The 25,218-nt window shown below is 36.4% G+C and overlaps 1 protein-coding gene across 3 annotated transcripts in view; it reads left to right on the top strand.

The window, feature by feature from the left end:
* Positions 1–23,746, top strand: part of TM9SF2 (transmembrane 9 superfamily member 2) — a 54,044-nt gene extending 30,298 nt beyond the window's left edge. For all 3 annotated transcript variants that reach the window (XM_019663680.1, XM_019663679.1, XM_019663678.1), the window contains 8 exons: positions 5,552–5,684; positions 8,062–8,181; positions 10,875–10,932; positions 14,016–14,175; positions 15,846–15,997; positions 17,522–17,633; positions 21,173–21,344; positions 23,051–23,746. In XM_019663680.1, the coding sequence (XP_019519225.1) occupies positions 5,552–5,684; positions 8,062–8,181; positions 10,875–10,932; positions 14,016–14,175; positions 15,846–15,997; positions 17,522–17,633; positions 21,173–21,344; positions 23,051–23,118 (975 nt within the window). In that variant the 3' untranslated portion in view covers positions 23,119–23,746. The remainder of the gene's footprint in view (positions 1–5,551; positions 5,685–8,061; positions 8,182–10,874; positions 10,933–14,015; positions 14,176–15,845; positions 15,998–17,521; positions 17,634–21,172; positions 21,345–23,050) is intronic.
* Positions 23,747–25,218: the final 1,472 nt, after the last annotated feature.

The raw sequence follows: 25,218 nt of genomic DNA, 5'->3' as shown, positions 1-25,218 counted from the left end.
ACATATGAGGGCCAGTGACACTGCCCTCTACAGCTAAGATGCTGAACAACAGCTCAACCTGGAGCTGGGCTGCCATGGGTCGCTGGCGACGGCGTGGGCTGCAGTCCCCTGCTGCAGTGGGCTGCCATAAGCTACCGTGTGTAGCCGGCAGCCAGCGTGAGCAGCCAACAGCTGCCGAGAGCTGCCGTCCAGAAGCCGGCGACTGATTTGCCTTGCCTGGGAAGAGTACAATGATGGTGCCAGCTTGGGCCAGTGAAGCACCATCCTCCACAACTAGACTGAAGAACAAAACAACAGCAACTTGTCTGTTCCCCTTCCCCTGATAGCCCAATAAAATCTTAAAAAAAAAAAAAGTGATCACCATAAGTCCAGCAACCATCTGACACCATACCATGCCATCACAATATTATTGACTATATTCCCTATGCTGTGTGTTACATCCCCATAGCTTATTTGTTTTGTTTATTTTTTAAATTATTGTTAATTTTCTTAGAGCATTCTTTTTGGTTTTTTTGAAATTTTATTGGGGAACAGTGTGTTTTTCCAGGAGCCATCTGCTTCAACTCAAGTAGTTGTCTTCAATCTAGTTGTGGAGGGCTCCGCTCCTTGGCCCATGTGGGGATCAAACCGGCAACCTTGGTGTTATGAGCCTGCGCTCTAACCAGCTGAGCTAATCGGCCGCCCTTATTTGTTTTATACGGGGAAATTTTAACCTCTTATTCCCCTTCACCTTTTTAGCCCCTTTTTAAAAATTTTTCAATTACAGTTGACATTCAATATTATTTTATATTGATTTATTAAATATTAAAATAATTTCAAGGGCCGGCCGAGTGGCTCAGTTGGTTAAGAGCTTGCTCAAGAGTGTGAGCTCTAAGGAACAGCGGTTCGATGCCTGGCCCGAGCTGAGCTGCTGCTGAGCTGCCAACAGGTGGCAGGATGGCTCAGCTAAAAACATAAATAAAAATTTCAAGATACTCTTCATAATTGGAAATTCCAAATAATTGCTGACTTAAGTTTTTTTTCTTAGTTTGTACAGAGGTGTGCTGTGGGATATGGGCGGGGGCAACCCTGCTCTCTTTCTTTTCCTCCCTCCAGTTTCTAACTGTAGCCTTCAGAGCAAATCTGCTCAAACATAAGTCAGATCGTTTCATCCCAATCACAGCCCTCCAGTGGCTTCCCATTTTTCTCAGAGTGAAAGCCATAGTCTTTACAGTGGTCCAGAAGGCCCTGCAGTACCTACCTCATGGAGCTCTGCTCCAGCCACATGGGCCTCCTGCTGTTTCTCAGATATGTCAAGTGTTCCCACCTCCAGGCCTTTACATTTGCTTTTCTTTCTACCTCAAACGTTCATCTCTCAGATATTTATATGGCTGGCTCCCTTACCTCCAAGTCTTCACTGAAATGTGATCTTCCCAGCAAGACTTTCCTGATCATCCCATTAAAATTACATCCTCTGCCCCCACATAACACACCCATACTTCCTAATTTTTCTCTATAGCACTTACACCATCTAATGTACTATATATTTTATTTACTTACTTTGTTTATTGTCTGCCTTCCCAATGAGAACACATACTAATGAGAAGAGGGATTTTTTTTCTTATACCCACTGTAGTATCTCTGGTGTTTTGAACAGTGCTGAGCATATACTTGGTACTCAATAAATTTTGTTGAATGAATGAATGAATTAGTCCTTTATGTACCAAATTTGTGCGCTGTTAGGCTCAAGATAGGTAAAAAAAATGTAGATACATGGATTCCTCCCTCCCACTCCACTATGTCCCCCACCCCCCAAAAAGGTGAGCGAAGGCCAGAGCAGGAAGCAATGCAGGCATGAGAGTCTGAAGTTGTCCTTTGGGTCAGGCTTATATAGAGCCTTTAACCAATTGGGAAACTAAACTTTGGGTGATTAGTGAGGGAGCTGAACTTTGTAGCTTTTCAGATTTAGCTTTTCAGGATTCCTCCAATTTAAGATCAATAAAATATGATCTGTTAGCAGAAATTTATAATAAACAACAGATTTAGACACACCCCTCCCCCCCACACAAAGATTTCTGATACTAGAACTATTAGTTAACAGAGTATCAAATATATGAAAAAGTAACAGCTAGGAGTTTCCCAGAACAGATGAAAGATAAGAATCCATCCATAAAGGAAACAGAGTATACCTAAGCAGAATAAATAAAAAGAAATCCACACCTAGATCAACCGTCAAAACCATAGAATATCAAAGAAAACAGATCTTAGAATCAGCCAGAGGAAAAATGACAGCATCTACGAAGAAAAAACAAATTAGCAATGGAAGGTCAAAGACAAAATAATACCTTTAAATTGGTGAGAGAAATTAACTATTTATATAGAATGATGTATCTGGAGAAGCTGTCTTTCAAGAATAAAGGTGAAATACCTTTTTCAGATTATCAAAACAAATAGACCTTCACTGAAGGAATTTCTGTAGAAATACTTTAGCAGAAGATAAATGCATAAAAACCAATCCTAAAGAGAGAACTTAAAAGGATTGGTGAACCAAAAAATTCCAAGTAAACATTTTATGTATGTAATAATAATGAGTCTAAAATGGGAAGTTAACAAAAAGTGTATCAACGAAGAAAAAAACAGATTGAATGCATACTATCAGATAAGTGTATGGCTGTCTGAAAAAAAAAATAAGGTAGATCCCAACTTTATTCCTTACTTTGAAATGATTAATGCTTTAAATGAAAAGGTGAAACTATAAAATCCTAGAAGAACACATGAGAAGTTATTTTTTAATCTTGGAGGAGGGTAGAAGTTTATAAGTGCGATGGAGAGCCAGAAGCCATAAAAGAAATGATTGCTCTATGATTACTACATTAAAAAAAAACAAAACCTGAATATATTTACCAAAAATACCACTAAGTAAAAAGATAAAAGTCAAATTGGAAAATATTTTATCACCTGTCACAAATTATTAAATTCCTCAATAAATAAATCCTAAAATCATTAAGAAAGCAGTTAACAGCCCAGTAAGAAACTGGGCATGGTACATGAAAAGAGAGTGCATAAAAAGAAATACAAATGATTTTGAAACGTGTAAAAAGACACATTATTCATAATAAGAGAAATGCAAATTAAAACTGCAATGCAAAATTGTTCACCGAATACATTGGTAAAAATTTAAATGTTTGATAGGATAACGTGTTGGAGAATTGAGGAAGGGAGACACTTTGATACATAGTTCATGAGAATGTAAATTGCTATACTTAAGGAAGGCAATTTGGCAATATTAGTTTATAATTTAGTTTGACCCAAAAATTCCACTCCTAGAAACTAATCTGGATGCAAAGATTTTATTATTGTTTTATTTTTTGTCTTAAATATATGTTGTTTATAATAGCAGAAGATTTTAAGAAACCCAAATACTCGTTAGTAGGGGACTGATTTTAATAATTATGCAATATTCATACAGTGGAATACTGTGTAATCATTAAAAAGAATGAGGCAACTCTATATATAAATGTAGAAGCATCTCCATGATATTATTATACTAAAAAGAAAAGGTATGAAATAATGTGTATAGTATGCTATCATTTGTGCAAAAAAAGAGAAAATTTATGTATTCATGCATTTGCCTACGTATAGGTAGTATATCTCTGCAAGGGTAATAAGGAACTAGTCATGTTTGTTTGTCCAAAGAAAGGGGATCTGGCTTTCTATGGGAAACTTAATTTCCACTTGGACTGTTTGAATTTTTTAGTACTTATTCAATAAAAAGTAATTGGAAATGGTCCCTTGTCTATCCAATACTGCCTCACCCAAAAAAGTGGTTCATATACTCCTCCCCCCATACTTTATATGTGTTGTTAAAATTATGGTGACCCCATACTTTTAACAGACATTCACACAAGCAAGGGGCTTAGTATACCTATCACCCTGTTTGTTTTATCTGTAGAATCCCACCTACTCCCCCTCTCAATTATTTTAAAGCCAACCCCAAATATAATTTTATTTAATCCACTTAGAGCCCATGTATTTTTAATAAAACTTCACTCTGTACATTCATCATAAATGAGCAAGCAAAGCCTAATTCCCAGTGTATATGTAAGTATTTTGTACCAATGGAAGGAAATACTTTGATTTTTACTACTGTCTTGTAAGCCATTGTAAAAGCAAGTTTAGTACCTACGTAATTTCCATGTTTCAAATTTCATTTGATTTATATTTACAAAAATATTTGTAAATGTAATGTGTTAGCAATAGCATTGTCTACTGTTTGCAGAGATAGAAGTTTGAATGGGAATTGGGAGATACAGAGGTACCCTGGAGGAAATGTTAAGAGAGGAGGCTGAAAAAGTAACAGGGGCCAGATTCTGAAGGACTTGTAAGCCATACGTATGGTTCGAAGGTCATTGAGAAGCTGTTGAAGAATTTTAAACAGCAGTGACATGGCCAAATTTGTGTCTTAGTAAAAATCACTTTAAATGTTACGTGGAGAATTGTTCAGAGTAGGGCAAGATAGGAAGTGTAGAAGCCAGCCAGAGGCTGTTTGAGAACTTACAGAGACGGGATGGTGGCAGGGAAGAAGGAAGAAGTGGATAGATAGCTACAGAGGGTGTGTAGGCGATGGGATGGAATCCTAATTGACCCGTTGACTGGAGAGGGTGGAAGAGGGAGAGAACAGTGAATGACCCCACATTTCTGATCCCAACCACCTGGTTGGTTACAGGGACCTTCTGGTTGCTGTATTTAGAATCAGCTGAATGGAAAGATGGGCAAAACCAGAGACCAGTTTCGTGTATATTGCAATAGCTAGGTGAGAGGTGACCACTTGAACCAGGGACTAGGGGTGGGTCCTGTGGTTTACATTTGGAGGTAGAGCTATAGGATTTGTTAAATGATTGTGTTTGAAGTGTGGGAAAAAGTTAGGAATCAAGGATTACCTCAAGGTTTTGGGGACTGAGCAACTGGCAGGATGGAGATTTTATCTACTGGGGGAGACTGCAGGAAGAGCAAGTATAGGTGAGGAGAGAGAATCAGTTCAGTTGTGCATAATTCTATTCGAGATATCTGTTAAACAGTTAAGTGGAACTGTTTATTAAGCAGTTGTACATATGTGTCTGAAGATCAAGGGTGCAATTTGGGCTGGTGACACAAACATACTAATGTTTTCACAGCCAAGCCTACTATGCCAGCAAAGTAGCTAATGAGACCTTAATACCATTTCCTTATTTTGGATATTAATAAATGCAGGATGCAACGGATAGAGAGTGATTAAAAATTATCAATTTGGATCGTAAAGCTTAGAACTAAGTAGGCATCACATAATCTTTGTATTTCTTTTAAAGTTTCTCAACTATATTTATAGACCTTAACACGCAACATTCTTTTAAAAACAATTAGAAAAATTACATAAAGCTCTACAAGTCAAGCTTGACTCTTCAAAATTGAAATAAATATTAACAATTGTGAGTTTTTAAAAATATTTCTATATCAGCATATTCAACAATGACTAAACTGTCTAGCTGTCTTGGTGATACCACATGACAATTAAACGATTTCATTCCCTTTTTAGGAGGATGCCCAGGAAGAATTTGGCTGGAAATTAGTTCATGGTGATATCTTCCGTCCTCCAAGGAAAGGGATGCTGCTATCAGTCTTTCTAGGATCGGGGACACAGATTTTAATTATGACTTTTGTGACTCTGTGTAAGTGTCAAGTGAAAATTAAGTAGAAGATGCTTTTTCTAAATAAGTATTTGAAAACCAGTTTTCCTAAGTGAGGTAACTAGGCTAGGTTGTCTCTAAGAGTCCTTTTGGCATTCATATCTGTGTGCTCTGGCTGTGTGTGACTTGGGCGGGATTAGCTGTGCCCAAAAGCTGACTCTTCATGTCTCTCTTCAGCTGTGTAGAGACCTAGCCTTTGTTATGACAGCACTGGAGCTGGAGATGACTAGGTCCTGAAAGACCACCTGGGTCTGGGTGGCCTGGAACCAGGGTCACGCATGGTGACCATCCCATCCGACTGAAAGCAGGATGATTAAGATCCCACTGAGAACTGAGAGACACAAGAAAGGAAAGAAGGAGCGGCGGGGAAGCTTTTTGTACACCTTTCCCATCTCGGAAGGATCTAGGAAGCAAGAGCTCTTTCTTTTCTCTGTGTTTAGGAAAGATCTTACTATGCAAAAAATATTGGGTTGTCAGAAAAGTCATGACGTGTTTTTTCTGTTTTTTGTTGCAAAAATGCGTTAATGACTTTTCTGATAACCCAATATCTTCTCCTTGTGCCACCTGAAATCTTCAGGAATTTTACCTAAATTTTTTCAATTAGGACAATCTTTCCTTTTTTAAAATAGACCACCTTTTAGAGGCATTGATTGGCCACAGGAGTGGCTCTGAGACTGCTGCCTGGGGCTACGATATTTCCATGGTCTTCCAGCTTTCCTAGTTGTAAGAGCTACAATTTAAAAAGTGTTTATGAATAGAATTTTCTAAATTTTGCATTTTCCTTATGTTTCCTTTACTGATGAACAGTAGCAAATGAATATTACTAGAAGAATTCAGAAACCACTGACCTTAAAACTCTTAGTGAACATTTATCCTTAATGTTTGATGCATGTTAAATGTGTAATACTAAAGTCATTTTCTGTTAGTAAAATTGTTCCAAATTTTTATGATGGAATTAACTACATAAATGCTTTACAAAGCTTTTGTAAATGCTTTCACAAAGAGGATTATTATTTTGAAATGTTTTGACACCTGAGTAAGCATGTGAATTACTGATTTACACCAGGCTTAGTTTGAAGACTAATTTGAAGATTAACTAGAATATATATCCTTACGTATTATACTTAGCTAAGGAGATGCAGCTGTGATGGGAGGGCTCCAGTTTGTAAGTATATTATACTCAAGAGGGTAGGGCGGGAGAAGTCATCGTGAAACAGACCTTGACGTAGCCAGAGGATAGATGGCATAGTAGACAGCCCGCGTGGAGTTAGAGAAGAATGGATGCTTGAGGATAAAATTCTGCTTTAAAGTTTTATCCAGAGCTGCCTTCTGCCACCATCTGGCCTTTGTTGGGGTCCACTGGGAAGTGAACTTACCAGAAAGGAAAGTTCCGGAGAGCCTAGGATAGGAAATGATGAGGTCATTTCCCTTAAACATTTGAATGTGAACTTGCTGCTTCAGAGCAGTCCATCTCAGCCCTGTGGGGAGTGGAGAGGGTGTGTCTGAGCTGAGATGCTGATTGGGCTTTAAAGTAACCCGATCACATTCCTGCTTCCCTGCGACTTATGAGTTTCCCCTCTTGCCCTTCAGCTGGTGCTGGTGGGAAGCTGTGCGCGGGCGGGTGCTTGGTTATGGACACCTCGGGAAACACCAGGAACTTCCTACTCCCAGAATTTCTTTCTGAGCAAATCATAACTTCCGAGTCCCAGCTTAAAACTAGAAGTCTCTAGAAATAGCATTTTCTTTCTTAGTAGTAGGAAGAGTTATATGGGGAAGAACAAATAAAACTAACCAACTGAATAAGGGTAGGAGCCAGAATTTCCCCAAGTCATTGACCAAGTCTTTCAGTAACTTGTGTTCAAAAAGCTGATGGTACTGTGAAATCCTTTCCCCCTCTTTTATTCTTCAATGAGATTGTCTTACCTCTTACATTTGAACGTTTTAAGGTTTTTGTTTTTCACCCTAGATGACTCAGTATTGTTTTTAAAAGGAACAAAAAGTGAGACTATTTCTGTGGGCATATTTTTATATTGACGTGAATTTTAAAAGCTGTATTTCAATCTTAGAAGAGCTGAAAGCATTCATGAGCATCCAGTCAGCCTCTTCTGATAAACAGGAAAGGTGGGGTAGTATGGACCCCAACAAGAAACCTCTAAAGTAGAGCTTGCGTATATGTACAATCCTATTGATGGCAGTACCTGGAAATGTTGCTAAGATTCAGTGTGGCTGCATGGTAGGATAGCGTATTTTCATGAAGTTGTATTTAGTTTAGCATTTTAAAAATGACAGGGGTCTTATATCACTTCACAGCAAAGGAAACAGTAATGAAATCTGTAACTTTAAATTAATTATTTTCTAGTTTTTGCTTGCCTGGGATTTTTGTCACCTGCCAACCGAGGAGCACTGATGACTTGCGCCGTGGTCTTATGGGTGCTGTTGGGCACGCCTGCAGGCTATGTCGCTGCCAGGTTCTACAAGTGTGAGTAAAAGCCACCCTGACTGGTGTCAGAACAGGAATCTAATCGCTACCTCGGTGCATCTGCTGAGCCTTTGTGTCTGGCTGTTTATGCTCTTTAAATACTATATGTTATACGTGTATATCCTTAGAAAAAAAGAAGCTTGTGAAGTGGATGACTGTCCCTAGATTTATTTGTTCAAAAATACTCATACAGTGAGATAAGCAAATTTAGGTACTACTTATCCACCATACCCTTTCTCCATTTATTTTTAATTTTTACTTAAGTTCAGCTGACCAACTTAGATTTGCTATGTTTGTCGAAACATGTATAGACTCATAAAGGAAGAAAGTATACAAATGAGTATCATCATTTTATTCATTAAAATAAGTAATGCATACAGGAATACCTTTCTTACATAAGAGAGGTCATACTTAGAATTGTATCAATTTAATATTTATTAAAATGAACAGTATGTACTTCAAGTAAACTGAGATCTCATTATTTTAAAGAGCTCTGAAGTAAGTTACTTTTGTAGTACAATTAGTTTTCCAAAAATATAGTTCAGTGAAAAAAAGGATCGGGTGCCACAGAGTAAGGATGGGATATGACTATATGACTTAGAAGACAGGTTTGCTAGGGTCAGGTGAATGCTAGACTTTACCTGCTTTAGGAGTCCTGAAATCCACTGAGATGGTCGTACAGGTAATCTGTGAAGTAAAGCGCCAAGGAGATGGGAAGAGCTAGGGTTGATATGAATAAGGCTTGAGCTAAAATTCAAGCACCAAGTAGAAATAATAGTGAGACAGTTTTCTCCTGAGTATGTGGAGTCCATTATATGTGTGTGTGTGTGTGTGTATAAGTGTGTTTAATTTCTGTGAATTTCATCAAGTTCTGTTTGTTTTTTTTAAGGATTAGAGTGGTCATATGTATTTTAACATGTGTGAATTAGTTGGGCCCCTGTCTCCCTCTTTTTTACTGTTTCAGCTATGCCGGCATTCTTTCAGTTCTTCAGTCAGTTGTGGACCTTCACACATGCCTAAGCACCTTCCCACATGCTATTCCCTCTGCTTGAAGTTCCAGTCCATACTCCCTCACCACAGACAAATCCCCCCCTTAACGCCTCTCCATTTTTCACATCTCCCAGCTGCAAATTAAGTAGCATATTAATCAGGCAGAACATTCTGAGAGGTGCTATTACATGGCACCAGTCATGAAATACTTCATTATATAGAATCGTTTCTAATGTTTCAAAAAATATTATTTGAATTTTGATTGGCGTTGTATTAAACCCCAAATTTATAATTTCACAATAGTCTCTTTATCAATAATGCCATGACTTCAAATCATGTATATGATTGTCATTTTCTTTTAGGGCAAGTGGTACTTAAACTTGCTTATAAACTATGTTAAAACTTTTTTTTTTTTTTAATTGGGGAATTAGGGGGATAGGACAGTGCTGGGGAATTGGGGGAAGGGGAACAGACAAGTTGCTGTTGTTTTGTTCTTCAATCTAGTTGTGGAGGATGTCGCTTCACTGGCCCAAGTTGGCACCATCATCGCGCTCTTCTCTGGCGAGGCAGATCAGTCGCCGGCTTCTGGACGGCCGCTCACTGCGGCTGCTGGCCGCTCACGCTGGCTGCTGGCTACACAAGGTAGCCCATGGCAACCCACTGCCACAGGGGCTGCAGCCTACGCCGTCGCCGGCGACTCCCGGCAGCCCAGCTCCAGGTTGAGCTGTTGTTCAGCATCTTAGCTGTAGAGGGCAGTGTCACTGGCCCTCATATGTGGGATCCGAACCGGGGCCCTCTGGTATCCCAAGCGAGTTCTTAACCATCGCGCCACTCGGCCGGCCCTAAAACTTTTTTAAAACAAGCAAAGTTCTTCTCAGATCTCAGCCAGTTCCATCTCCAACTTTTAAACTGGGAGCAGAGGAGTGCTTTGATTTTTTTTTTTTTTTTTACTCTATGTACTTAAGTTTTCAATTTTTTTTAAAGGGGGAAAAATTAGAGAGGGGAGGAGCAAAGGAGAATAAAATGTTCATAAGCAAATTTGCACAGTCAAATGGCCACAACCCTTCTACGCTTCTTGGATACCTGATCTGACACACTGATTTCCCCACCCCCACCCATGCCCTACCAGAAACTATTGGGTTGTTGGAAAAGTCATGACGCATTTTTGCAAAGAAAAACAGAAAAAATACATCATGACTTTTCTGACAACCCAATATAATGCTAGAGGAATCTTTACGATTCAGACTTACTATGGAAATATAAATGTGTTGCATGTCAGGCTTTAGAGTCCTGGCTTTATAACAAATCCTGAAACTGACCTCAGATAAATGAGAATCTCCAGGGCGCCCTTTCTCTACCCAGTCTAGCCCCATTGAATGCAGCTGGCTTAGAATTTAAGGGTTTGTTTTGTTTTGAAGTTTAAAAAAAAAAAAAAAGAAAGAAAAACTGGTCTGGATGACTTTCTTTTGATACTGCATTTATTTTATGCTGAAGCAAAAATCTTTAGAGTAGGACTTACCCAGGGCAGTCCTGTAATGTGCATCTCTGATTTGGATCACTTGGTTCGGTAATATCATATCATTTGCTAGTGTCATTTTCTGTGAATAGGCGCCCAGTGCTATCTGACAGTTTCTGCAGTACCAGACTTGGAGTATTGCTTTGAAGAAAAGTCTATGTTTTGGCATTTTTGTTTTCTTCTACAGCCTTTGGAGGTGAGAAGTGGAAAACAAACGTTTTATTGACATCATTTCTTTGTCCTGGGTAAGTGAATTTTTCAATAATACCTTTCTTAACGTAGTCAATTTTTGGTTCTTGAATTTTTAATCCCTTACGTCTTTAATCTTCTCTGTCTCTAAACCATGTACTCAAGAAAATGAACTGAGTTTTTTAAAAGGGGTAAAATGAATATTTAACAAACATTTATAGAATGACTAACTACTACATGCCTTATCAGAAAAAAGTACCTCTAGATATGAGAAATTTTTATATTCTTTTTTAAAAAGTGTAAACCTTAGTCTGTAGAAGTTAGTCTGGCATGTTGTCATGTATGGTGCGTTTTAAAGCTTTGGACATGATTATAGAAAGGAATCCTCACCTGAGATCATTCAGGCAAGGATACATTTCTGATTTTTATTGGAAGCATTGCTACTTTATAATTTATTCCATTAAGTAGAGTAACACATACTAAAATAATTTTAAAACCCACCACATTAAAAAACAAAACAACTGTGCCCCTTTGGAGGATAGCTTCTGATATCAAGTATCTGATGTACATTTAGGCCTAGAAGCAGAACCCACTTTCTCCCAACTCCCCAGACTCTCGTCATCTGGTGGACAAGAACTAGCCTCTGAACAGCCAGCAGCAATAAAGCAAGCCAAAGGTTAAATCTAGAAGGCAAGATTGTTCCATTTGCAGACCAGAAATAGAAGAGTTATAGTAGCCAACATTTTAATACACATTTGGGATAAATATTCTCAGATTTTCACCTCCATTGAGGAGTAACATGCTTCTCAACTATTCATGTTCTATTTAAATTTTTATGCTTTTCTTAAGCTGTATCTTTTGTCCTCTTTCCTTCTGGTGTCAACTCAGGAAGTGTCCCTCCTTACCAAGACTGTCAGCTGGTGATTTCCTTCAGAATCTTGCCTTTCAAACACCCTTCCCTCCCTCTCTCCCCCATTTCTGACATCTTCCATTTTTCCCTTTCTCTGTGTTCTGTTCATGTGTTTCATCTCTTATTCCTACAAATATGCTTAGGTCTCTCAAATCCTAAAAACAGCTTCTCATAAGCATCTTCTGTCTACTATCATATTATTTCTTTTCCATTTCCAACAAAATACATACCTAGAAAAAATAGTCTATACTCCCTTAACTCTCATTTTCTCAACATTCATTTGCAGGGTAAACCCACATCATCTGTCTTTTTGCTCCTGTCACTTTAGTGAACTTCTCTAAGGTTACTAGTGATATTATCATTTTCAAACCTAGACACCTTTTTCTCTGTCTTTATTCTGCCTCTCTACATCGTGTAACATTGGGATACCTTCTCCTTGAAACTCCTTCCCTTTTTGGCTTCATAGAAATTTTCCTATGCCTGTTCTTTTACGTCTCTGAACAACCCTTCTCTAATTTATCTGCATCTCACCTTTAAAAGTAGGTGTGCACCAGTAGATGGTGAGGTAAGTAGAGAGAGAGAAAAAGAGAGCACACACTCCAAGAATTCAGGTTCCCGGTGCAAGAGGAATTGGTGTTCACCTAGGAATGAAGGATCATTTAATGTGAAATTGATTCATATAATCTTATGTAAATAAACACCTACATATAATTATTACACTATACACAACAATGGCATTTGATAATATTAAACATTGTTTCCAAGTTTAAAAAGAATTTAATGGCGAGAGAAATACTTTCTTATATTAATAAAAATCTCATCACTAATTCAAAACCAACATCATTTAGTGATGAAACACTAGCGATATTTTCATTAAATCACTTTCATTAAATGGCTTTAATAAGTTCTAGTAACAGTAAGACATGAAACAAGAGTAATACATTTCAGAAAGGTGGAGATCATATTTATTGGTGACATAGTTTGTGTACAGAGAACATCAACAAATTTCAGCTGTATAAAACTTGTAGAATTCATAAGAGTTTAGCAAAATGGCTAGATGTCAGCTAATATTCCAAGAGCATGAATACCACATAGCAAATTAAATGTTTTAATGCTTGTGGTGGTTTTGTGGGAAGAGAACTCTATTCACAGGAGTATTAGCAACAGAAAACCTTCACAATACCTGAATTAACTTCTTAAAATAGGCACGATCCACATGACATGTCTGCAATGCTTATTAACTATTAAGAGATACAAATTCACCATGTTACTTGATGACAAGGCCAAGTATTGTGAAGGAGTTTGGAGATGTCCCATGGCTGCCAGGACAGGGAACACAGAAACAGACCATGTGTATATGGAAGCATGCTGGATGTGGCATCACAAATCAGAGGAACTGTTAAATGGTGCTGGGACAATTGATTATCTATATGAAGGGAGAAAAATTCTGTTCTTACCTCACACACATGAAATCAATTGTAGATGGATTAAAATCGAAATGTTACAGGCCTAACAATTAGATGAAAATATAGATGAGTATCTTCATGATCCCTGGTTAGGGAAGGCTTTCTTCACTTAAACAGGTCACCCAAAAGATAAATGAAAACATTGATGACCTTGATAATATTAAAAACTGTGTGGGGCTATACAGAAGTGATCGTAGTGTGATTTATAGCCATGTTTTTCAAAATGTACTTATAGAAGAAAGACTGAAAGGAAATTAAATACACATAATTCAGATGTTTGGGTTCATAAAAAGCCATAAACTGGGAGAACAAGATATTTAACAAGTAGTTAGTTTCTGGAGTGTATAATTAAACTACATATGTGACTTGGCAAAAGCCGTGCAACCCAAATGCAAAATGAGCAGTGGTTGTAATCAGCAAGTCACAGAAGGTAAAACCTAAAAAGCCAACAAACAGGATGTTCAGCCGCAGTTGTCAATAGGAAATGCAAATTAAAACAACAAATTTGACAACCCCAAGTGTGATGAAAATATGTCAAGAGTTAACTTTCATAAGCTGCTAGTAGGAGTTTAAGTCAGGCAAAACCAATCGGAAGAGCAATTTGGCAATTTCTACTGAAGTTTTAAATTCACATAACTCCATGACAGTAATTCTACTTTCTTTTTATGTAACACAGAAATTGTAATACTAATTACATATGATTGCTACTGTATCATTTTGCTTCTAACTCAAGTTTTATCTAAAAGCCTATTGTGTCTTTCAGGATTGTATTTGCTGACTTCTTTATAATGAATCTGATTCTCTGGGGAGAAGGATCTTCAGCAGCTATTCCTTTTGGGACACTGGTTGCCATATTGGCCCTTTGGTTCTGCATATCTGTGCCTCTGACATTTATTGGTGCATACTTTGGTTTTAAGAAGAATGTAAGTTTATAGGTGTTAACTTATTCAAGTGAATTTCAACTGTGGAAACTAGCATATGCCACCTTGAAAAAGATACATGTCTAAAAGATAGAAACTCATCCTGCGGGATTTGGATTTCATAGAAAATTGATGACTTTGTAGTTAGATTGCATTCATTAAAATAGAAGTACGTACTTGGGAGTATGGTAGAGAGATTATAGATATAAACTTAGATTTCAAAGTTTCTAAGTAAATGGAAACTAATACAGATTAAGAGGAAATGAAAAGCTAAACTAATTAAAACTGAATTTCTGACATTAAAAATAAATTGTTTTGTTTTTATTTTAACACAAAAAACATGCATTTTTTCCTTAGCAATAAGCATTTCTAGTCTACATTACTTAACTAAGTAAACCAAGCGTGTGGGGAAGTGAAGGTATAAAAAAAGGGACTAGAAAATAAGAATAGCAATTTTTAAAATATGTAGCTTTGGAATAAATTTTATCTGCTTACCTACTAGTATTTGATTTTAAAGAAGATTATAGTCAGGGTTCAGTCCCTCCCTCCAGCTTGTTTTTCTCCACCTCTGCTGCCCCCTTCTACCAACAGGCTAAGAGGAAAATGAGAATTTATTCTTCAATGTCCTTTTCTAACTCCACTTCACTATGCTTGCTGCTCTTCTCTGAAAATACTCAGTCCACAAGGTTAAAAGAAATAACTATTATAGTATATTTTGTGAGCCAGCCTAGAATGTCCTGGAAGAAACTATCATTGCTTCATAGTCTCTACTGCACCTACCATGCCAGTCTAGTAAAAGATTTTTCAGTTCTTTGGCATTTTGTTTATTATTTAAAATCTAAAGGGCATAAATAGTAAACTGTCACAGTTTAATTTTTTTTAATTGCATAGATTAAATAAGTACTTAAAATTCTAAAAATATAAAAATTGAGGAAAGATACATAATGATTCTATGCATGTAAACACATGTATCTACACGGAGGTATAATCTCAGTGAGACTACCAGGTTTTAAATTTTGAAGTATCATCACGAAAACTTTAGAAGTATTTTTTGCAAGAAAATGAATTTCTACATATGTGCCCTTTTTCTATGTTTAGGTACTTTAGATTCTAGTTGTTTTTATACTACCATACAGTGTTATGAAAGGGAGAATAATTGAGAACATCACCAATACCTTACAGTCATAATTCTTATAGCCATTCATTGTCTTCTTCATGCTCTTAAGTCTTAGTAAAATTGAGCAATTTTAATAAAGATGACATTGCCCATCTCCAAATAAAAATACATTGACAGTAACCTCAGAACCAGCTGATTTCTTACAGTAAGTATATAATTAAAAGGGAAACCCTGACTCTACCTTTTTGTGAACTGTTATTTCCCAAGCACTATATTATATCTTTTTGTGTGTTTCTTACTTGGCGTGAAGAGATTAGTCAGTGGATAACTGCTGGAAGCAGTGGTGGCTTGTTCTAGTAGACAGACTGAATATTGTACCTGATGGTATCTGGCTTATTGCTTCTAAATACAAATTTCCGTTTGATGACTAAAATAGACTTGTATTCCCATTAGTGTCAACATGGAACCTGAGAAAAAACAGGCAAATAATCTAGTACAGAGAAGAATTTTTAAAATATACATATATAATTATGAATCCTGTCTTTCTTTACTAAAGGCCATTGAACACCCAGTTCGAACCAATCAGATTCCACGTCAGATTCCTGAACAGTCATTCTACACAAAGCCGTTGCCTGGTATTATCATGGGAGGGATTTTGCCTTTTGGGTGCATCTTTATACAGCTTTTCTTCATTCTCAATAGTATTTGGTAAGCTAAGGACTAAGTCCTCTTATTTCCATTACCATTATATGTAGTACTAGCTTTCTGTTTTTGTTTATGTGGATTACTGTTTATATCTTATAAATGTAAACCATTTTCCAATAATAAGAAATTCTAAGAGCCAAAGGTTTATTTTATCTTTTCTATGTGAGAAAAATAATAGTGATAACAGCTCTTATTACTTGAGGGCTTATTAATTCTTACTTAATTCTCAGATGTCTGTCATTTTACAGAGATGAAAATGAGGCTTTGGAAATTAAGTAATTTGTCTGTGTCACACAGTTATCATGTGACAGAAAATTAATCCAAGTATCTCGAAACCTAATGTTCTTAAATAAGTAATCTGTAGTGCTTCAGAGAAGATACTCTGGGCGGTTGATAGAGGAGGGTTTTCGAGCAAGCATTTGAGGAGGGGTTGAACTAGATCATGTTCAGAGTCCTTTCTAACCCCAGATTCCTTCATTCTCTGATTTTTTTTTTTTCAAGATTTTTATTGGGGAATTGGGGGGATGGGAACAGTGCTGGGGAATTGGGGGAAGGGGAACAGACAAGTTGCTGTCGTTTTGTTCTTCAATCTAGTTGTGGAGGATGTTGCTTCACTGGCCCAAGTTGGCACCATCATTGCGCTCTTCTCTGGCGAGGCAGATCAGTCGCCGGCTTCTGGACGGCCGCTCACTGCGGCTGCTGGCCGCTCACGCTGGCTGCTGGCTACACACGGTAGCCCATGGCAACTCACTGCCACAGGGAGTGCAGCCTACGCCGTCGCCGGCGACTCATGGCAGCCCAGCTCCAGGTTGAGCTGTTGTTCAGCATCTTAGCTGTGGAGGGCAGTGTCACTGGCCCTCATATGTGGGATCCGAACCGGGGCCCACTGGCATCCCAAGCGAGTTCTTAACCATCGCGCCACTCGGCCGGCCCCATTCTCTGATTTCTTATTTGCATGGACAAACTCATAGTGGTAATTTGAGCTACTCTGTTAGAGTGTATACATTGCATTATATTATGACCGTTACTTGATCACATTGACATGTTACAGAAAGCACCAAGGTTCAAGGTAGCATAAAATCAGAACTAAATTTGAGCTTTTTAATGTTTAGGACCTCTCGCCTTCCTGTTATAATATTTTCCAAATTCATCTGATTTTATCATATATGATTAAAAAAAACAGTATATACTGAATGTAACCTCTTCTTAGTTTGGCTCTACCTTTCTGTTAATTTTTTGTCAAATTTGTCTGACTCATTTGTCCGACTCACCAGTAGACAAGTAGACTAAGCATATTTGGATAAATAAGAGTTTCCGGTTGTACCTAAGCAAGAAGGCACAGTCCACACATTGCCGTATCCCTTCCTCCTCTGCATTCGTACCATCTAAACCTATGGAAATTCGCCTTCTTAGATTAGTTGGGAGAAAAAGGAAACATTTGCAAGTCAAGAAAAATGAAAAGATTGTGTCATTTACTGTGTCAAAGAGAAAATATTTATAGTTTCATTTTGACATGTTTGATTATAGGTCACATCAGATGTATTACATGTTTGGCTTCCTATTTCTGGTGTTTATCATTTTGGTTATTACGTGTTCTGAAGCAACGATACTTCTTTGCTATTTCCACCTATGTGCCGAGGTATGTATTAGCAATATTCATTTATGTTAATTTGTAGACAGTATTTATAAATTTGGCATAAGGCCACTTTGAATACTATTAATTGAAATAAATTTTTGTAGATATGTGTTGTTAAGATAGAAATTGACCTGTACTCCTAAATCAAATGTAGCCCTCTTTAGGATTGAATTTAAGATAGTATCCCAGTTGGGGTTTTTCTGTTTTTTGGGGGGTTTTTGGTGGTTTTTGTTAAGTTGTAAGAATTCTTTATATATTCTGAATACTAGACCTTTGTCAGATAATGATTTGCAAATATATTCTTCCATTTTCTAGGTTGTCTTTTTATTTTCTGCATAACTCCTTTGCATAGTTTTTAATTGTGATGAAATCTGATTTATCAATTTTTCTTTTGCTATATCTAAGAATTCATTGCTAAATTTAAGGTTATGGAGATGTATCCTTATGTTTTCTTCTAAGTGTATAATTTTAGCTTGTATATTTAGGTCATTGATACATTTTGAGTTAATTTTTGTATATGGTATTAATGTGGAGTCTGACTGCATTCTTTTGCATGTGGATATCCAGTTTCCCCAGCACCATTTGTTGAAGAGACTATTCTTTCCTCATTGAGTGGTCTTGGCAACCTTATTTAAAATCTATTGGCCATCGATACATGGGTTTATTTCTGGATTCTCAGTTCTATTCCAGTGGTGTATATGCTATTCTTATGCCAGTACCACACTGTTTTGATTACCATAACTGTGTAGTAAGTTTTAGATCAGAAAGGTGAAGTCCTCGAACTTTGTTCTTTTTGAAGATTATTTTGGCTACTCATGGCCCCTTGCAATTTCATATGAATTTGAGGATCAGCTTTTCCATTCCTGCAACAACAAAAAAAAGGCCATTGGAATTTTGATAGGATTGCATTGACACTGTAGATCAATTTGGAGAATATTGCCATCTTAACGATATTAAGTTTTCCAATTCATGAACGTGGGATGTCTTACTTTTTTTTTTCTTTAATTTATTTTTTATTGTTAGTTTCAGGTGTACAGAACATTGCAATAGTTATGGGATATCTTTCCATTTATTTAAGTCCTCTTTAATTACTTTTAGCAATGTTTTGTAGTTTACAGTGTACAAGTCTTTCACCTCCTTGGTTAAATTTATTCCTAGGTATTTTGTTATTTTGGATGCTGTTATAAAAGGATTTTTTTTTATTTCATTTTTTGGATTGTTCATTGTTGGTGTATAAAAATACAATTTGATTTTTGTATCCTGCAATATTGCTGAATTTACTAGCTATAGTAGTTTTTGTGTGTGGATTCTTTTGGATTTTCTAATCTTGGTATTCTTTTTTAATATATTTATTTTTCACATATTCCAAATGATAGGAGAGATAGCGAAGTATTTATTTTACAAGATCTGCTAAACTATAAGTCACTTTATGTAAAAGAAGAGATGTTTTTAAAAATTACCTTGTCTAAATTATGTTAGTAATAACTGAAAATGGATTTCAGCCAGGCCTTAATAACCTTCTTCCTAATAGTAAGTTGACTAGACTATAAGATAGGTAATGTTAATTTTGAACTATGTAAGGAAGTTTTGTAAGTAAATAAAAAGTACATTGCTTTTCTTTGGGAAGCATACGTTTATTGGGTTGTTGGAAAGTCATGACACATATTTGCGACAGATGGCACTAGTTCATTTTTGGAACTACTAAGAGTAATTCACATCTATGTTATTGCTGTCATTCGACAGCTGACAGTTCTAGCTTCATTCTGAAAAAAAATTGAGCAATTTGATTTGAGTTTTGGAGATTTTGCAACAAGTTGAAGATGGAAGACCAAACTGCAATTTCGCCATATTTTATTGTTTTACTTCCATAAAGGGAAGAATGCGTGTCAGCTTGTGAAAAGTTGCATAAAGTTTACAGTGACAATGCTCTACAAGAACGTCAGTGCCAACAATGGTTCACAAAATTCCGTGCTGGTGATTTTGATCTCAATGATGTTCCTTGGTCAGGGAGGCCCACCGAGGTTGATGACAACAAAATAAAGGCATTGATCGGGCTGGCCAAGTGGCTCAGTTGGTTAAGAGCTCACTCAAGAGTTTAAGCTCTGAGCAACAGCAGTTCGATTCCCAGCCCGAGCTGAGCAGCTGCTGAGCTGCCAACAGGTGGCAGGATGGCTCAGCTTAAAAAAAAAAAAAAAAAAGAATAAAAAGTAAATGAAATAAAAATAAAGGCATTGATCGAGTCAAACCCACGTGACATGACACAGGAGATTGCAGGAACATTGAACATCCATCATTCAAGTATTCACGACCACCTGAAGAAGCTGGGATACGTAAGCAAGCTCAATATTTGGGTTCTGCATAAACTCAAAGAAGATCATTTGACGGCACTTATAAACATCTGCAATATGCTCATTAAACATGAGGAAAACGATTCTTTTTTGAAGCGATTGGTAACTGTTGATGAGAAGTGGATTGTTTACAACAATGTCGTGCGCAAATGGTCTTGGTCCCGACGTGATGATTCACCTCAAATGACATCGAAAGCAGACATTCATCAGAGGAAGATTATGCTCTCAGTGTGTTGGGATTTTAAAGGTGTTGTGTTTTTCAAGCTCCTACCAAGGAACCAAACAATTCGAATGTGTACTGTCGACAATTGGACAGTTTGAACGAATCTATCATCCAGAAACGTCCAGAGCTTGTTAATTGTCAAGGAGTTGTGTTGCATCGTGACAATGCAAAACCACACACAAGTTTGATCGCCCGTCAAAAATTATTGGAACTTGGGGCCAGCTGAGTGGCTCAGTTGGTTAAGAGCTCGCTCAAGAGTTTGAGCTCTGAGCAACAGTGGTTCGATTCCCGACCTGAGCTGAGCAGCCGCTGAGCTGCCAACAGGTGGCAGGATGGCTCAGCTTTAAAAAAAAAAAAAATTATTAGAACTTGGATGGGATGTGTTGCCACACCCACCATACTTGCCTGACCTTGCGCCGTCAGACTTCCACTTGTTTTGCTCTCTTCAAAACTCCTTGCATAGTATAACGTTCAATTCAGACGAGGCTGTAAATCAGCACCTTGTTCAGTTTTTCTCAAGTAAAGACAGGTCCTTCTATGAACGAGGAATTATGAAGCTCACTGAAAGATGGCAAAAGGTTATCAAACAAAACGGGCAATATATCATTGATTGGTCTTGGTTCTTTATATAAATAAATGGCCTTTGAAAAACATAGACAAAATACATCGTGACTTTTCTGACAACCCAGTAAAAATATAATGTTTCATTATTCATAAATTGTTTCAGATTTTTCCACACATTTTTAGCTAGTCTTTAAGTATCTCCACCAAAGATATGGGGTGCTTTTTAACACCTTTAGTGAGGAGGGAAATGGGCAAAGTTCAGTAGGAGAAAGAGACTGGGACTGATAGCAAAACTTAGGTTTCGGGGGCTTTTTCACTTAGCTATGGTTTGCTTTGTAACTTTATTCTGCTACATATTATATATTAATTGGAAAGTAATTCTTCTTTAATTTTCTCTTTCTACCTAGGATTATCATTGGCAATGGCGTTCATTCCTTACTAGTGGCTTTACTGCAGTTTATTTCTTAGTATATGCAATACACTACTTCTTTTCAAAACTGCAAATCACAGGAACCGCAAGTACAATTCTGTACTTTGGTTATACAATGATAATGGTTTTGATCTTCTTTCTTTTTACAGGTAAGAATTAAAATGATTATTTTTAATCAGTAAATTTTTATGCAAATTATTTATAAATGCTTTCCTTTTATAAAACCCATGAAGGCTTCTCCTACTCAGCACTCCTATATTTAGTCCTTAACACAACTGAGCATAGTTTGGGCCACACTGTGAAGTGAATATCAGTAAACCAAAGGTGAGAAAGCAGAACCTAAGGGAAGAAGACTAAACAGGGTCCATTATTGTGCTAAAAGTACAGGGTCACCTGGACCACTAGTACATCTCAAGGCTTACTCCTGTTAACCTCTTAATGGTACAGTCTTTCTTTTGCCTATTTCAAAAATCCTAAGTTTAGGAGTAAAGTAGAAAATGGGGAGGTGAAATCAAGATGAGATTGAGAATTAATGATATCAAGAAAAGATAATCATAGGACATCCCTTATTTTAGAAGCTTTAAACTACAAGTTAATGTATCCACTTTAAAATCCCAAGTACCTAATGGGATATAGTGTATATTGTATTCCTATTTATATATGTATATCTTCTCTGTTCATCTGGATAAAGTTTTCTGTATCTCAGAGCCCTGGTAAACATTTGTGGAATGACTTAGCTAAAAAAAAAAAAAAAAAAATTGTGGGACCTTTCTTTGTCACAAAAAGTGTACATCTAAAAAATGTTATCTAAGATTGTGTTGCATGCTCTGTGAGCAAATATAGGAGCCAAAAAGAAAAAACCTTTTTTAAAAAAGGCAGTTTCACAATTTAGTATATATCCTTTTGTAAAACAGAGTCTCTGAATTTATATTTAGTAAATCTAAGCATGGTATAGTTTAAAAGAGCACTACACTTGAACCCAGAAGAAAGGAAATTTGAGTTTTGGCCCTACTTAAGCCACGAGGCATCACACAGTTACTTAACCCCTTGGAGCCTCATTTTTGCCATCCAACCATATAGCATTCAGATTTCTTAGAATCTAGATAGATGAAGATACCTGAAAATAAGGCATATATTTTTTCATGAATCATCTTATTTACATAACCGTCTGTGGGCAGCTAGGGCATATAAAATTATCTCTGTATAATGTGATAAAGAAATGGGCTTGTAGATTTCAGTGCACTAGTCCAAAGATGATATACACAGCTCTTGACAGAGCTGCTCTGTCCTGTGGTACCACGACACTTTTCATTTTTAGGGGTGCCACGGGAGGGTTCATTGTTGTTATTATCCTAATTATATTACTTTTAAGTTAACACTTTCTAAAAACTTTGAGTTGTTTTGTTATGATTCTTTGAAAACTGATAATTTCCAATAAGTATACCTAGAAAATATCCCCATTTAATTATTCTGTGAATCTGATATTCTGTTTAAGCTATTCATATCATACCTTGAATTAATTTTAATAGCAGCTTTCCATTTTATGTTAAAGTATTCTTAAATAGGAAAGGAAAATCGTCATTCTTTTCATCTTTTAATTTCAGTCTTTTGCATGTAGCAAAAAGCTTAGGTAATCTTATAGTATAAAAAGTTCTTTCTATCAATTTCTGTAGGAAGTTTGATTTGAGGTGGTTGTGTATTTTTCAAAAAACCTCATGGATCTATGCTATATTCCTAGTAGGTAATAGTTAATAGTTTTGTGGCTTTTTAAAAGGAATCAGTCATTTTAAATCTGTATTTTTGTGTAAAATATAAAGCTTCTTTTGAAAAAGGATTTTTGTTTTTTCTTTTATAGGAACAATTGGCTTCTTTGCATGCTTTTGGTTTGTTACCAAAATATACAGTGTGGTGAAGGTTGACTGAAGAAGCCCAGTGTATCCAGTTAAAACAGAAATAAATTAAATTCTTCATCAACAAAGACCTGTTTTTGTGACTACCTTGAGTTTTATTAGACTTATTGGCCTAGTAATCCTTCAAAAACAACATAATGCTAAATACACCTTTTCCCAAACACTTTTCCCCACAAAATGTGTTTTCCACACTAAACATTTGTATTGTGATTTGATTAAGTATATATTCAGTTGTTCTCAGTGAAGAGCAAATTTAAATATTATGTGCATTTGTAAATATAATAGCTATAAAATTTTCAATACTTCTAATGGCAGTAATATAAGAGGCCATATTAAACAATACTGTTGATATGCAAGACAGTTCATTGTAAATAGGATTTTCTAAGTTCGATAGGTGGAAAGAATTATTTTTCTTTGAAGGAAATAACTTTTTATCATGGTAATTTTGAAGGATGATTCGTATGATGCGTTTATTGGGGAGGGACGTGGCTTTTAAAAAAAATCTTATATTGGTTGTAATTGTTCATACTTTCTTTTCTGTGTTGACTTCATTATTCCCATGGTATTGGCCTTTTAAACTATGTGCCTCTGAGTCTTTCAATTTATAAATTTGTTATCTTAATAAATACTGTAAAAATGTCTTCATTGCATCATTACCTGTTGTATATTCAAGGAGAATTTATAAATAATGGTGTTTTAAAATGAATTGTAGTATTTTACAGATTTTACTGATTTTTGTTAATGTAACACTTTCTGAGTTTTAATCTAAATGAAATTCCAGTGTCCTGGGCTTTATGATAGATCTAAAATTTTCACCATTAGGTAGTATTGGAAATTTTAGTCCTGCATATCTAGCCAAATGAATGGTGTAAGTCTAGTTAATTTAGGCCTTACTACATTGTTATTAAGGATTTTACGTTTTTGATCTGTTTTTCAAAGTACAACATTTTTTATTTTTAAAAATCAGTTTTTATGATTAGTGATGACTAGCAAGTCTTCCTCTTTATGATTACATTGCTTTAATTGGAATTTGATAAACAATTTTATTTCTTAGAGTTCAGAAATAACTTTCTCTTTCACATTCATCTGACTAACTGCAATTCACTGATGTGGAATATAGAAGTTTGGGGTGATTTCAGAAACATTAGCCTGCTTATATCTATGAGAATATTCATCTTGTATTTTATGGGCTCAGTGCTTGCTGCTTACAAAAGCAAATCAGATACTGTCATTAAACTTAGAACTAAAATTACTAGCTGTTGCTCATAGGATGTTGGTGGGATCTTAATATTTTATGTTGATTACCTTTTTTTAAAAAAAGAAAAACTTGGTTTTAAAGAGAGAAGAAGCTCTGGTTATTTTTAACTTCTCACATAGAAGATTTAAGATACAAAAGTTTCTTTCAAATTTATATATCTCTTAGAATATATTTAGTTTTTTATATATAATACTGTTAAGGTACCATTCAGATAGGCTGGTTGACTACAAAGAAAAGTTTTTATGAAAAACTCCAGACTCAGACACCAGGCTAATTTTGTTGGTCAAAATTAAGTTTCTTCAATTTTATTTCTCCTTCAGTGAACAATTGGCTTAGTGGTTAAAACAGTCTTCCTACAATTTTGATGTAACTTTTATTTTCTTCTTCTTTACACTTTGAAATAAACATATTTCATACTTAAGCAATGAAGAGGCAAAGACTTAGAAAGGAGGAAAGATGGAGAATATGAAAAGGAGGGCAAAACCAGTGGTGAGGAGGGTGGTGGAGGAAAAGGCTTCTTGACTCAGCTGCCATGGTTTGTTTAGGAAGCTGTCCAGGATGAAAGTACTGTGGTTATGGCATGTGGAGGTGGTTGGTTAGGACCTCAGGAGCCTTTTCCGTAGTTGGAGTATACCCCCAGGAAAAGGACAGTTGGGTTGCACTGTAATCTGAGCGCCATAACTGAGTTTCTCTGTGCCACTGGAAAATTATACCCCAGAATAAGGGCTGCTTCTGGGCTAGGTTTGTAGAAGTTCTGTTCTGATAAAACCAGAATTGTTTAGAAAACCAGTGAGCCTCAGCTGTTTCAAAAGGTTTTTTAAACCCTCATTAATAAAGATCTCTTCCTTCAGACTG

This window comes from Hipposideros armiger, unplaced genomic scaffold (assembly GCF_001890085.2).
Source record: "Hipposideros armiger isolate ML-2016 unplaced genomic scaffold, ASM189008v1 scaffold_397, whole genome shotgun sequence".
NCBI lineage: Eukaryota > Metazoa > Chordata > Mammalia > Chiroptera > Hipposideridae > Hipposideros > Hipposideros armiger.
This window is presented reverse-complemented; position numbering and strand designations above follow the sequence as displayed.